The sequence below is a fragment of the Scyliorhinus torazame genome, chromosome 10, assembly GCF_047496885.1.
Source record: "Scyliorhinus torazame isolate Kashiwa2021f chromosome 10, sScyTor2.1, whole genome shotgun sequence".
NCBI lineage: Eukaryota > Metazoa > Chordata > Chondrichthyes > Carcharhiniformes > Scyliorhinidae > Scyliorhinus > Scyliorhinus torazame.
This window is the reverse complement of record NC_092716.1, coordinates 145,487,401-145,501,908: the sequence shown is the minus strand read 5'-3', so window position 1 is coordinate 145,501,908 and position 14,508 is coordinate 145,487,401. Positions and strand designations below refer to the sequence as shown.

At 47.8% G+C, this 14,508-nt stretch overlaps 1 protein-coding gene across 1 annotated transcript in view; it reads left to right on the top strand.

Moving 5' to 3' along the window:
- Positions 1-14,508, top strand: part of LOC140430268 (astacin-like metalloendopeptidase) — a 132,429-nt gene that overhangs the window by 47,800 nt on the left and 70,121 nt on the right. Inside the window, exon 3 of the mRNA XM_072517692.1 lies at positions 10,510-10,591. Within this exon, the coding sequence (XP_072373793.1) occupies positions 10,510-10,591 (82 nt within the window). The remainder of the gene's footprint in view (positions 1-10,509; positions 10,592-14,508) is intronic.

Genomic DNA, 14,508 nt, shown 5'->3' with positions numbered 1-14,508 from the left:
AAAACAGTCCCAGTCCCTCGAGGACCCGATTCTCCAGAGGATGTCTGCCAAAGTCATCTCAGGCAACAGGTTGTGACAGTCAGCTGGCCTCTACATCTGTGGATCCTGGGGAGACATCTAGACATAGTGGTACAGTAGTGAATGTTAAGAGATTCTACTCGCAACGTGTGCAAGAGTGAGTTTAGACACAAGTAGACATTAAGCACCAGTACTAATATCATTTCATATACTAAAAGTCACCTTATGCACCCTTAAAGTGCCTCCCTGATCTCATTTAATTGCAGCTTGAACAATGAGCCTCCACGTTTCGGCTGGACATATAACGCTGGCGCATACTCAAATCTCCTCTGAGGCGATGGTAGCTTAATGGTTGTCCGCCCTTCAACTTTAATAATACAGTAATACTGGTGTAATCCTGATCATGGGCACATGCATGCATCACCATTCCCCTGCCCACCACCCGGCCCCGGCCAAAGCACAGGCCTTTATCTGTGGAGATCAGTTAAGATGTGTCACTCAGCATCTAATCACGCACAGATCATCCTGTTCAGTGGCAGTTTGTGCTCAGGGGCGAGATTCTCCGACCCCCTGCTGGGTCGGTGAATCGGCGGGGGCTGGCGTGAATCCCACCCCCGCCGGTTGCCGAATTCTCCGGCAGCGGATATTCGGCGGGGGCGGGAATCGCGCCACGCTGGTTGGCGCCCCCCCCCGGGATGGGCCGAAGTCCCGCCGCTAAAAAGTCTGTCCCGCCGGCGTAGATTAAACCACCTACCTTACCGGCGGGACAAGGCGGCGCGGGCGGGTCCTGGGGGGGGCGCGGGGCGATCTGGACCGGGGGGTGCCCCCACGATGGCCTGGCCCGCGATTGGGGCCCACCGATCCGCGGGTGGGCCTGTGCCGTGGGGGCACTCTTTCCCTTCCGCCTTCGCCACGGTCTCCACCATGGCAGAGGCGGAAGAGACGCCCTCCACTGCGCATGCGTGGGAATGCCGTCAGCGGCCGCTAACGCTCCCGCGCATGCGCCGCCCGGAGATGTAATTTCCGCGCCAGCTGGCGGGGCACCAAAGGCCTTTTCCGCCAGCTGGCGGGGCGGAAATTTGTCCGGCGCCGGCCTAGCCCCTCAAGGTTGGGGCTCGGCCCCCAAAGATGCGGAGCATTCCGCACCTTTGGGGCGGCGCGATGCCTGACTGATTTGCGCCGTTTTGGGCGCCAGTCGGCGGACATCGCGCCGATACCGGAGAATTTCGCCCCAGGTTTCTGTCAGACAGGAGTTACGCAATTATGGGAGGTATGAGGAGCATTACTCAGACCTCACTGAAAGTCATCATTCTCCTGCATTGTCTCAATATTGGACTTCTGCACCCTACCCTATGAAAGGCTATGTAAGGAACTGGCTAAATCAGTGTTTCTCTTTTTAAGTTCCCGTCCTGCGCAACATTAGAGCCTTTTGGTTTGAGCTGAAATCCCCCTGCTACAAGCTGCCATTGGGACTGATCCAGCAGACCCCTTTGATTCAGTATACTCTGTGGCATAGCCCGTGATGTAATTTTGATGGACTTTGCTAGCAACCAATCAACTGCACTGCAATCCCGGGGTTAAGCAGAACCTCAATGTGCATTTGTGCTTTTTGGTTTGGAATGCCCAACTGGGTGACTCTTTGTGTGTTTGGTTTCAGTTTTGTTTGGAGCTGCAGAGCGAAGCAGAATTCTTTTTTAATCTCTCCCAGAGGAGAGGAATTCTCTCGCAAATCTTAGCTGGAACTCCCTTCAAGTAAACATAACAGTGAGTCAGCACTCAAAGCCTGAAGATAGGGCTGAGGATGGGGAACTTTCCTGATTCCTCTCCCATTAAAGTTACTGGACTACTCAAAGGCCTTGTGAAAACTGCTGCTCTGACATTCTGTTTATGAGCTGTTGGTGAGCCTGCTGAAGTTGACCACATATCAGAAATTGAACAAACCTGAAGTGCATCTTCCGTGGGTAAGGCTCAGCCCAACACAAGAACTGTGTTCCTGGAGAGGATCCCACAGCCTGAGAATCCAGCCTGAGTGGCGCAGCTTGAAGATCCAAACTAACCGATGGTTCAACACCTCGCATTCTGAAGAGATCACTGCCTACAAAGATCTCAACCCGAGCAGCGAAGATCCTCAAATCATTCATACCTCTTAATCCCTGTCATTTTGTACCTTTCCTACGCTCTCCATCATGTATCTGTCTTGTGTGTGTCCAGGTGGAGGGTGGGATGCGGTTTGGGAAATAGATTAGCAGACCATTGATCGATTCTTACCATTATAAGTTCATCTTTTTCCATGTAATAAATAAACCAGTTTTTAGGGTGCAATTTAACCAAAATGTTTCTAAGTGTGGTAGTAAGCAGGAACTGACGTGAGCTTCCCGACTCTCGGCCCAACGAGGCCATTATTGCTATCAAATGTCAATTGGTCCACTTAACAAGGCCTCACGGAATTCACGCCGCAAATCATGCTCCGCCGCCCTGTGCCATACAACATGACCAAGAGGTCTGGCACCCAGTCAACGACCTCCACCGGCCTGTTAAGTGAGTTTGCACCGGGCACCTAACCCTCTCCCCACTCCGCTTGGATACTATTGGCCCCCCTTACCTCTCCCCCCACAATACTTCCGATCATTCCCCCTCCACATATAACCCATCTCCCAAGCCCTCTCCCATAACACCAAAGACCCCCACCTCATGGATAACCACGTGTGTGGCTAACGATGCCCCCTCTGTGTCCCGGCAGGAAAAGTTGGCCCATAACCGCAGAGAGAGAGGGCCCAGACAGGCAGCGGGGTGCCAGACATACGTGTCCTCACCGCCTATGAGAAACAAGGCATGGAGGTCGCGGGGGTGGCTGAGGACAGAGCGGTGACTGCCATCGAGGTCGACCTGCGGCGCAGAGGTGAGGGTTCACCGGCTCCCACCCAGGTGACCTGTCACACATGAGTAGTTGTTGTCATATAGACTAACCCATCACTCCCACTGACCACATGTCCATTCTCCCACAGGATGTGCAGCCAATCCGGGGTGACCCTCCCCCAACGCCTGCCTCCCAAGAGAACAGCTCAGAGGAGAACTCTGAACGCACCACTGAATTCATGTCACAGCTATCTCCCCCACTCTCCAGCCCCACAGAGAGAGACACCTAGGTGGGAGAATGTAGTGGTCATGCTTCTGGGCGCAGTTGCAGATGCACATCAGATGGAGGCAGGAGCACATCAGGTGGAGGCAGGAACACCCAGGCAAGACAGCATTGGAGGTCTGCTGGATCCCAGGACTCAGCTGAGTCCCAGTCGGTAAACCTTTGGACCAGGTTTACCCAGAGCTGATGCAGTCGATGGGGTGTGGCTGCAAGATTCAGAGGGGGGTGTCAGCGACACTCCAGCAGGTCCATAGCCGATTGGAGGAGTCCCAGAGGCTACGGGTGTATGAGATGATGTCGGCTATGCATGACACCGAGGCCAACACCACTAGGGTGGCGGCCGCAGTGGAGAGCCTGGTATACAACATGAGCAGTATGAGTGGAGGTATCCAAGGCGTGGCTCAGTCAATGATGGCCATGGTTGAGGGCCTTAACAGCATGTCCGGGTGGCTGGGTGACGTAACCCAGCAGCAGGTGGACCTTGATGAGGCGCTGCGGAGCATGTCTCAGGCCCCGGCGGGCATAGCGGAGGCCCTCCAGAGCATGTCCCAGTCACAGCTGGGCATTGCCGAGGCACTCCAGAGCATGTATCAGTTGCAGGGGAGGTCTCCCAGTCACAGAAGGACATTGTCATGGTGCTCCAGAGCATGTTCCATTCAGTGGCAGACATGTCCCAGTAACTGAGGAGCATCTCCGAGGATGTCAGCACCATGGTGCAGACACCGGGAGCTGCCAGGGCTGGCAGATCCAAACAGCACAAGGGCATCAAAGGCCACAGGACCTGGCAGCCAACAGGCTCCCTTCACTCCTAACGTGCATCATGGGGACACACGGATGCATCATGGGGACACACGGAGACGTAGTGATAGAGCACAGAGTGTTCAGTAGGTGGAGGATCACTGAGAGGGCAAGGGGGAGGGGCTTATGGGGTATGGGGGGTAAAGGGGTTAAGTGGGGTGCTGGGAGGTATGGGGGGTGTCGGGGAGGCATTGGGTGAGTGGGGCTGCACCATCGGGAGAGTGGGGCAGTTGGGGGCATATTTGTACACCATCAAAGTCTGTTGGCCTCAATCAGCATGATGCCTCTGTCACTTTGTTCAGCAATGCAGGCCGAGCATCAATCCCAAGCCCCATTCCCCCGGCCAGGTGTGTTCTGGGCTTCTGCCTCACCCCCCGGCTCACAATGTGCAGGTGATGGGTGTGAGCGAGCACTCAGCTGGCAGGCAGGGGTCAGACTGGCATTGAATGAGGAGCTCCAGTACTGCCACTCAGCGGGTTATCATCACCCCCCTGCCCTCGACAGTGTCCCGCTGACACTGGCGACACAGACCCATCACCCTGAAGTGACGTTACACAGACCTGAGGAGGGTGGGAATGGGAGGGGGGGGGGGAGGTGGATGGTGAGGGGTGAGGCAGACGGATGGGGGGAGGGGGATTCTGCCCATCATCTGTTCGAAAGACCAGGAATATATGTATACCTTGGGCCGTCACCAGCCTCCCTCTCTGGGGTCATTCCCTAGCCTATTGCGCGGCCGGTTCTGCCGTCACCCACTTCGGGGCTCTGCTGCCATCTCCTCCGGTATCTGGCCGCCTAGCCTGCCAGTAGCACCACGAAGGCAGGTTCGGCAGGTCCAAGATATCGTCCATCCTGTGTAATATCTTTAAGGAACTGGAAGAGGGTGAGGGACTGACAATCAGTGGTGCTTTCCACCCAGAGACCCTGCAGTCCCCCATCGCTCCCACCACCCGGCATGCCTAGCCAACCGCAGTGGAGGTCCTAACTCACCGAACCCTAGAGCCGGTACCCCAGACATCTGCACGCCACATTACCTGGATTAGGCGCTGGTCCCCACGCTGGTGCTCACACGCACCTTCAGGCCATCGTTCTGGCCTGTTGCTGGGCCCCGGCTCCTGGGTGGTCGGATGCAGCCCATTGCATCTGTGGTGGAGCTTCCAACAGTGTCAGGCACATTGTCCAGGCACCATGGTCTGTTTAGGGTGCTAGATAATAACCCCTACATGCAACATGGCACGTCTGTCCATGGGGGTCCACTTGAGAGGTAAATTCTCACTTTTAAGTACGATTATCAATTCCCAATTGGCAGAGCCTTCAGCTGTGCAGCCAGCAGAGGTTATGGGTGGTCTGTGGGGCAGGTGGACAGGGTCTGGGGTTGCCCCTGGAATGGGAGTGAACAGTCCAGGGGTTGGCATGGCGGACCCGTGGGCAAAGGAGCAACCGTCTCCACTCAAACCTATGCTCAGCTCCTGGGGGTTCCCCTCCAAGCAATGGGGCAGTAGCACTAGTGCCCCCGGCCTCCGTGCCTGTGAACAAAGATGGTTGCTCACCTCCTCAGGTCCATGCAACAGGCCTTCCGCCCGTTCCCGCTTTTGAAAAGGTGTACTAATCGGCACCTGTGTGACCACTCGTTAGGGAGTCGGTTCAATTGTGGGAGGTTGTTCGATATGGGGTGGCTCTTGTTAATTGTATGGAGATTGGGCTTAAGTGGTGATAATTGGTTTCTCACCACGCTCAGGTGAGATCCTGATTTCGCGCACGAGCACGGGTTAGATTGCAAACCAGTCGACGCCTGGAGCGGTTTCCATTTTGGCATCTCTTACCGTGCTGCATGAGGGAAGTCTTGCTGACAGCGGTTATGACATCCTGGGACCGTACGCAGGCGAATTCCAGACCCAGAGTCCCAACACAAGTGAATTATACAATAATTTGTGTATTTTCCTGAAATCTTTCATCCTTGAATGCTTCAGTGAGTTACAGGCACCAGATTTGTAAGTAATACATTAAGGGTGCGATTTTGTGGCTGCATCTTCAGCAGGCCTATCGTCTGCCCCATCAGTGCATGTTCAACAGCATGAACCCCGGAGTAAGTTTCGGCAGGTGTTTGTGGCCTCCACACTGGCGTCATTAGCCACATCCTGAGGGCGTACCTTTTGCCCCTGAGGAGCCATCACTCAAGCGTGATCTCCCTCCAAGATGGCCAGGATGCGAGAGCGTACGAGAATGTAGCTTTCATGGGTGATCTCTGAGAAATATGCACCTGCATAATGCACTTCACATTGTCGCAGGCTATCTGCACATTGAGGGAGTGGAATCCCTTGTGATTCATGAAGGGGTGATTCATGAAGGGTGCCCCATGCTGCCATGGACAATGCAGAGCCACGTGTGTGCAGTCAATCTGACCCTGCACTTTTAGGGCTTAAAGTGTGGCCAGAGTTCCGGTGCAGAGTTCAGACAAAGGGGAATAAAACTGTTTACCCAGGAAGGAAGCTGTGGTAACTTCACAGGAGGATGGAGCTCCATCTGGTGGCAGAGGAGTGGAATTAACACGGATCTGAGCACCCTGGTACTACACCATCCAGTGGCCAATGATTGGAATTGCACTGACCTGAACATCCTGTATGTACCCAGCTCCATCCGGTGGTGAAAAGACGGAACCCATAACCATTTTAGGAGACACAGGGGCTACTCAAACTCTTGTGCTGTAGAAGGATTTGGTCTTTCCTCTAGAGAGCTCAGTGAAAGCTGAGGTATTTGTGACTGGGGTGGGTGGAAGTTGTATCCCAGTTCCATTGTACAAAATGGAGTTGGAATGTAATTTATTGTCAGCGCCCAGTAGTTGTTGGAGTGGTTAAGGAATTCCTAGTGGAAGGAATAGATTTAGTTTTGGGGAACGATTTAGCAGGAGTGAAGGTTGCAGCTTCATCCATGGTTACAGAGAGGCCGAAGGAAGTTCTGCAATTAGCGCCTGAAATGTCGACTGATGGGCATGAGGGAGCTAGGAAAACTCATTGGGCAATAAATGGCTCAAAGAGAGAGATGTTGACGGCCGTTGAGCCTGTTTCAAGTGACCATGGTAGTGAACTAGGTCCTGAGCATTTTCAGACTAAAGGTGACCGTAAGGATGAGGAATTAGACAAGAGTCTTGACTTCAATTTCGATTCTGATTATCAATTGCTTGAATGTTGATAAGGAGGTGGAGGCAGACACAGATTTTGACTTTGTCCTACGTCCCGGTTACGAGGTGATGGTGAATACTTGTTGCGAGTGTCATATGAGAGTACCTTTAAGAAATGGGTGTTTATAAAATAACTGTAGTGGATGTACCTTTAAGAAATGGGTGTTTATCAGTGATGTCAAAGTGTGGATGGAGCTGGGCTGTCTGTCTGCTTTTACTTTCGCTTTAGGCTGTCTGCTACAGGGTGTGTTTAGTTTCGTTTTAGATTTGTAGAAGCTGCAGTCACAGCAAGATGTGTATGCATCTCTGCAAGCGAAAGAATGTTCATTTGGTGATTTCAAAGTGGTAACTGCTCTCAGTAGAGAAGTTAAACCTGATGTATTTCTGTAAAAAGGGTTCTTTTTTGTCTTATGGATGTTGCAAGGAAAGATTAAGAGTTACTTATAGAGTACTGTATTCTTTGGGGATTTATTGGTGTTGATAGTTATTAAGATGTTTACTGTGTGTTTATAAAGTGTTAACTGATTTCATAAATAAACATTGTTTTAATTTAAAAGTACTGTAACTCTCTGTTGCACTACACCTGTAAGGTAGGCCCGTGTGCTCCCCATAACCACAATCTATTAAAAGTTGTAGGTCAGGTGAACTCCATGAAACACTTTGGGGTTCTCTAAACCCTGGCCCATAATACGAGAGTGTTAGGCGCCGGAATGTGGCGACTAGGGGCTTTTCACAGTAACTTCATTGAAGCCTACTTGTGACAAAAAGCGATTTTTATTTTCATTTCCTAGTAGGGAGGAAGAGTCAGATGACAGTCTTGTCTTTGATCTCGGGTCTGACTGACCCGTCACCAATTGAACTTGGACCACTGCCAAGCAATTCTTCTAAAGTTATTAAAGGAGGTAGTAACCGAGAGGATGTAGGTGAATTGGACTTGCCAAAAGGTAATTTGTTACTGCCACGTGTGATAACTCCAATGCCATTCCCTTCAGGTGAAAGAAGTTCCCGGAGCAGGTTTTTCCTTCCTGCACAGCGTCAGTTAGTCAGGACGAGGACGGTAGGGACTGAGGAGAGACACCGAGCGAGTGGTTGGTTGATCCACATCCTTTTGAAGGTTTACCACACCTCTTCGAGGTAGCTGAGATGATAACCAGGAAGGTGAAGTAGTTGGCCATCAATCTTTTTGGGGAGTTAAAAGGAAGGTGGTTGCCAAATCCTATAATGGTTCTGCAACCACAGAGATCAGGAAACCCCAAAATGTTCACGGAATCAGCAGTGTCCCATACTCTTATTCCAACAATGGAGATGCTGGCAGTGGTTATGAAAACTCAGCTGAGGGGATAACAGTTTTCACACAGGGAATAGTGCCTGTCGAGTCGCCATTAGCCGTTGTTGCTGATAGTGACCCTGTGAAGGCCAAGAGAGAATGTAAGACGGATGTCGTGAGAAGAATCTATTGGTGAACAGTGAACCCACTACACCATTCAGTGTTGACAACTCTACTCCTAGATTAGTTGTAGGAAACATTCAAAGTTTGTGTAGAAGTTCATGAGACAATCAGGAAGGCTCCTTAGCGTTATCTGAGTGTCAGCAAGAAACCGGTATAATGAAGGTGCCAAAGGAGTATGGACTAAGTTGCATGGAAGCACCAGAAGTCACTCCATTAATTACCCCTGGTGAGGACCTCAAACCTTTTGATTCACCAAAATCACCTTTGTCTCGACCAGAACCACAGAGACTGGTTCAGTTAGAAACTGAAGAGCGATGCATGTTGGGCATGCTGCAGGAACTCACAAGCCTGTTGTAATTCATGGAACGAAGAGGAGATTTTGGGAAGTCAACAGCCAGGTTGGAGCGCGAATCGGAGCTGGCCGTCCTGAACTGTTCACTCCTTGCATTTCCGGAGACATTTTAAACCCGGAACGCAAGAGGTTTTTGTCAGATTCATTGTTGCAATCGTTTGTTGTAAAGACTGTGTATATATTTCTTGGAGACCATAATGTGAGTGAAAGTATTTTATCGTGTGTTTAAAAGTTAGATTATACTAATGCCAAAACCTGGCAGGGGGATTGTATTGGGGCTAGGTTAGACAGGTATGTGTGGATGTTGTGTGTCTTGCATGCCTCATAATGAAACGCCCATGTCCTGATGTTTCATTCTTTCAGGGGGAGGTATGTTAGGACATTGTAATAATGTTCTAACATTTTGTCTGTCTTGTGTTCCCTTTTAATCCCCATCCTGCTGCGTGATTGGATCTGCAGTCTTCTGGTTAGCTGCTACAACATTACTGCCCCATTTGGGATTTCTGTTAAACTACAAATTTTAGGTAGAGCTGGAACGTCCCTGTTCCGATGGACTGACCCAAAAGTGTCCCTTTGTGAGATGTGATGTCGATTTTAGATTTTGCAAGCAGCCAATCGGTGAATGTAGGATACTCAACCAACTCCTATTGTTTCCTGTGATTGATGGAGCCAGTCAGATATGTCCAGAAAGAATAATAATAATCTTTATTGTCACAAGTAGGCCTACATTAACACTGCAATGAAGTTACTGTGAAAAGTCTTGAGTCACCACATTCCGGTGCCTGTTAGGATAAACCGAGGGAGAATTCAGAATGTCCAATTCACCTACAGCACGTCTTTCGGGACTTGTGGAACGAAACCAGAGCACCTGGGGGAAGCCCACACAGGGAAAACTTGCAGACTCCGCATAAACAGTGACCCAAGCCAGGAGTTGCACCTGGGGCCCTGGTGCTGTGAAGCAACAGTGCTACCCCCTATGCTACCATGCAGGTCTTCTGCAGAGTTCCATCTTTAGTTTCAGTTCTATGAAGGAAGCTCAGCAGAAAGGAAATGGAGAATCTCCCTGTCTCTCTGTCTCTATACCTGACTATTTTTACAGACTAGCTAAATCTGTGAAGGCTCTCTTAATTAAAAGACACAGAAGGAAAACAGACCTGCACAAGAGATCTCTGGAAGGATAGGTCACAACCACAGCAGTGAAGATACATCTCAAAATGTTCCTTTAATCCCTTTTTTTCGATCCTCTCCAGCCCTTACCTTGCATTTGTCTTGTGTGTCTGGGTGGAGGGTGGGACCAAGCTTTGGGATTAGGTAGACTGGTAAACCATTGTCCTGTTATTTCTTTATGTATATATATTCATCTTTCCCTCGTAATATTAATAAACTGTTTGTTAATGTTTTACTCAGTGTCTGTAACTCATTGGAGCAGTCAAGAGTTAAACACAAATTATTGGTTTATTCACTTATGTTGGGATTCCAGGATCTGTGGGGCTGGAATTGACGATGCAGTCACCCAGGGTGTCATAACAAACTAAACAGATTGATTTTAATGAATGCTGAATGTGTTTTCTTCACAGATCTCCAATATAATTTTAACTTGTTGCAGACGAATAATCTGGGCACAGAATATGATTACGACTCAGTTATGCACTATGGCAAGTGAGTGTGAGGCTAACTGTTTGCATCTTTATATACAAAATCACGCCCTTCCCTCTCTCTCACCTCTTCCTGCATGGAAATATTTTAACTGCTAAATCTTTCACAAGATTGATTAATCTGATAGGTACATGGCTTTTAATGTGGATATCAGGGAACAATCCCTTTATTCCTCTCTAATTGTCCCTTTGCAGGCAGTCTTACAGGGTTATCTCAGTGACAACTTATGTGAAGCATATGCTGCTCTGTTTCAGTCATTAACAAATGTTCAGGACTTCAACAGTATTTTAATCTGTTCACTGTAATTTTGTTTTGAAATTTATTTAGATTTTGATGGGGAACAAATAACAGAAAGGGTTGATAGGGTAATGAGGTTGATATGTTGTATGTGGGTCTCCAAAACGTCTTTGATCAAATGTCACATAATAGGCTTACCAGCAAATTTGAACCCTTTGGAATAAAAATAACAGTGGTAAAATGGATGCAAAATTGACTGAGTGTCTCTCAGACTGGAGGAAAATACACAGTGGGGTTTCCCAGATCAGTATTAGGTCCAATTATTTTTCTTTGGAAATATTAATGAAATCGACTTGGATGTGCAATTCTAAAAGGGTATCAGGAACAGAGAGACTCGGGGGTATATGTGTACAAATCATTGAAGATGATAGAGCAGGTTGAGAAAGTGGTAAAAAATATCATATGGGATACTTTGGGCTTTATAAAAGAGGCATTGATTGCAAAAACAATAAGTTATGGTGAACAACAGAACCTTATTTTGATATACCAATATAAATATGCTGAATGTCCCAATGCAGGAGCATTATTTAAAAAATAGCATTATCCCATGCCACATGAGGGGATATTAGGTCAGATGACAAAAAACTTGGTCAGAGAGGAAGGTTTTAAGGAGTGTCTTAAAGGAGAGATGGGCAAAGAGATGTGGAGAGGGCATCCCAGAGCTTGGGGTCCAGGCAATCTAAGTAAAGGTCACCTTTTTAAAACACTTGTTTGACCTCAACTGGAATTTTGCATGGAATCGTCCCAGTTCTTTGGAGGTAGACTTTAAGATGGGGTTGGGAACCAATTTGGAAATTTACTACTCGGGCAGAAGTTTATTATGATGTTTCAGGTCCTGATTGTGAGACAGGATGTCCGCAGGACTTCTGCTTGCGGGTGGAATGTTGGAACCAATTAAACATGCAGAGGTGAAGGCATTCAGTGAGTATCCTTAGCATTTGCGCATCCAGGCACAATAACCTGTGATTATCCCTCTCTCCAGTTGCTCCGTTTGGACCTGTAAAGATTTAATTACCTACAAAGACTCGCATTCAAAGTATCGTCTTGCATCTTTGACTTTGTCTACATATATGTTTCTGGAACCCACCTCTTCATTCAACTGAGGAAGGAGCAGTGCTCCGAAAGCTAGTGATTCGAAACAAATCTGTTGGACTTTAAGCTGGTGTTGTAAGACTTCTTACTGTGCTCACCCCAGTCCAACACCGTCTCCACACAAAGGAAGGTGGTTGTGGTTGTTTGGTGTCAGTCCTCAGCTCCAGGATATCACTGGAGAAGTTCCTCAGGGTCGTGTCCTCAGCTCAGCTATCTTCAGCTGCTTCACCAATGACCTTCCTGCCATCATAAGGCCAAAAGTGGGGATGTTCACTGATGCTTGCACATATGTTCAGCACCATTCGCAACTCCAGACACTGAATCAGTCAATTTCTAAATGCTGCAAGACCTTGGAAATATCCAGGCTTGAGCTGACAAGTAAAATTCAGACCACACAAATTCCAAGCAGTGATCATCTCCAACAAAAGAGAATCTAACTATCCTTCTTTGAAATTCAATTGCATTATCATTACTGAATTCCCCACTATCAATATCCTGAAGTTTAACATTGATAAAAACTGAACTGGACCAGCCATATAAATACTGTGGCTATCAGAATAGGTCAGAGGCTCAGAATGAGGTGGAGAATAGCTCACCTCCTGACTACCCAAAGTCTGTCCACCATCTACAAGGCAATTGGGAGCGTGATGGAGTACTTCTCCACTTGCCTGGTTAAGTGCAGCTCCAACAGCCCTTAAGCAGTCTTACGTTGTCACACCCACCATGCAATTGGTGCATGTGCAGGACTGGTTTTCTGAAACAACCAGTCTTGGATTGTGCAAATTAAATGTATTTACCCCAAGCAAAATCCCAATGATCATTGCTGCCAGATCGTGTGCCTGCTGGCCTCCAGGTCCCCGACCACTGATTAATTTTCTCAGTTCCAGATTTCAAAGCCCCAACTCCAACCCTCCAACCTTTGTTTCAGACTACAAACCCCTGACTAACACCCGATCACAACTCTAATCAGCTAACCATTGATCCGTTGCTCAAATGCACCCAATCCAGACTTCAAACTCTGTTCTCCTTTCTGCTGGCATCCAATCCCGACTGTAAAGCCCTTACTTCCAAGGGAGGTGGTGACGTAGTAGCAATGTCACTGGACTAGTAATCCAGAGACCCTGGATAATGGCCGGGGCAAATGGTGGAATTTAAATTCAGTGAATAAATCTGGAATTTAAAAACATGTCTAATGGTGACCATGAAATCATTGTTGATTATTATTAAAAAATCTGGTTCACTGTTGTCATGTAGGGAATGAATTCTGCTGCCCTTACCTGTCTGACCTACATGTGAATCGAGACTCACAGCAATGTGACTGACTCTTAAATAGCCGAGAAAGTCATTCAGTTGTATCAAATTGCTGCAAAGTCTAGAAGGGAGCATACTACCACCTTTTCAAGGGCAGTTAGGGATGGGCAATAAATCCTCACCTAGCCAATGAGGCTCACAATCCCATGACCAAATTAAAAACATTCCAGATCCAATAAGTTATAATTATGTCCTTGATGTGGAAAGGAGTTCAATGACTTTAAGGTAGAAAAGTGGAGGATTCAAAAATAATGGAATGAAGATAACCGGGTTGCTGGTGCAAGAATATCTATAAGAGTATCTCAGTGGAAGGATAGGTAGAGAAAGAATTGTCTTAAGTGAAATGCTGTGCTTTGAGAGGTTTTTTGGATCTTGTGTCACAAAATGTTCCATATATGTCTAGCATGTCCTCCAACATTCTCCTCACCATCATTTTCCTTATTATATGATCAATCTCGTATGCTTTCTTCCTCCTTCACATCTAGTCCCCTGAACAATGCTATACTGAATGTGACATGTCACTATTATTCTAAAGACTCTACCTGTTGAGTATTGTAGGAAGCCTCCTGATCCATCAAGGAATGCAGATTTCAATTTCATTATGACAATTGTCTGTTCCAAAACATTGCTTTTACTGAAATGGCTGCAATGGCATTTGTTCATTTAAAACATAGTGAGGCTTGAAAAATATCTCATTAATAATGGAAAAAGTAAGTCTCACCCACACAAGGTTCTGCAGTTTGCAAGCAGTACATAAAGCCCAGTTGCTTATTCACAATGGCTTCCTAAAATGTACCCAGTGGAAGCGAGTAGCCTTGCAAGTTCCAAAGTCTATCCCCTGGGGAAACCTAGGGAAAGATGATGAAAAGGCATGGTTTAAGAGTTTGCCATTACTCCTGTTCATGAAGGAACAATGATGAATTTGTCATTTATACCAAATTTGCTGCTCTTGTTTAAATTTGTAGTGAAGTGGGATAGTCTGGTCTGAAGGAAGATTATCACATGGTTATGCTACGTGTGGTAGCGATAAGGATTATTGGACTGGAAATGGACGGTTGACTGGGGTGAAGTGTTCTTTGATGAACTCCTCTCTGAAATCTGTGACAGCTAGGGGCTTTGAGAGTTGACACTTCTCCTGTTCTTCCTTTCCGTCTTGCTCCTCCTCCTCCTGTTTCTTGTTACTCATGTGGTGGTAAGGATGGATCGTTCAATAATCCTGC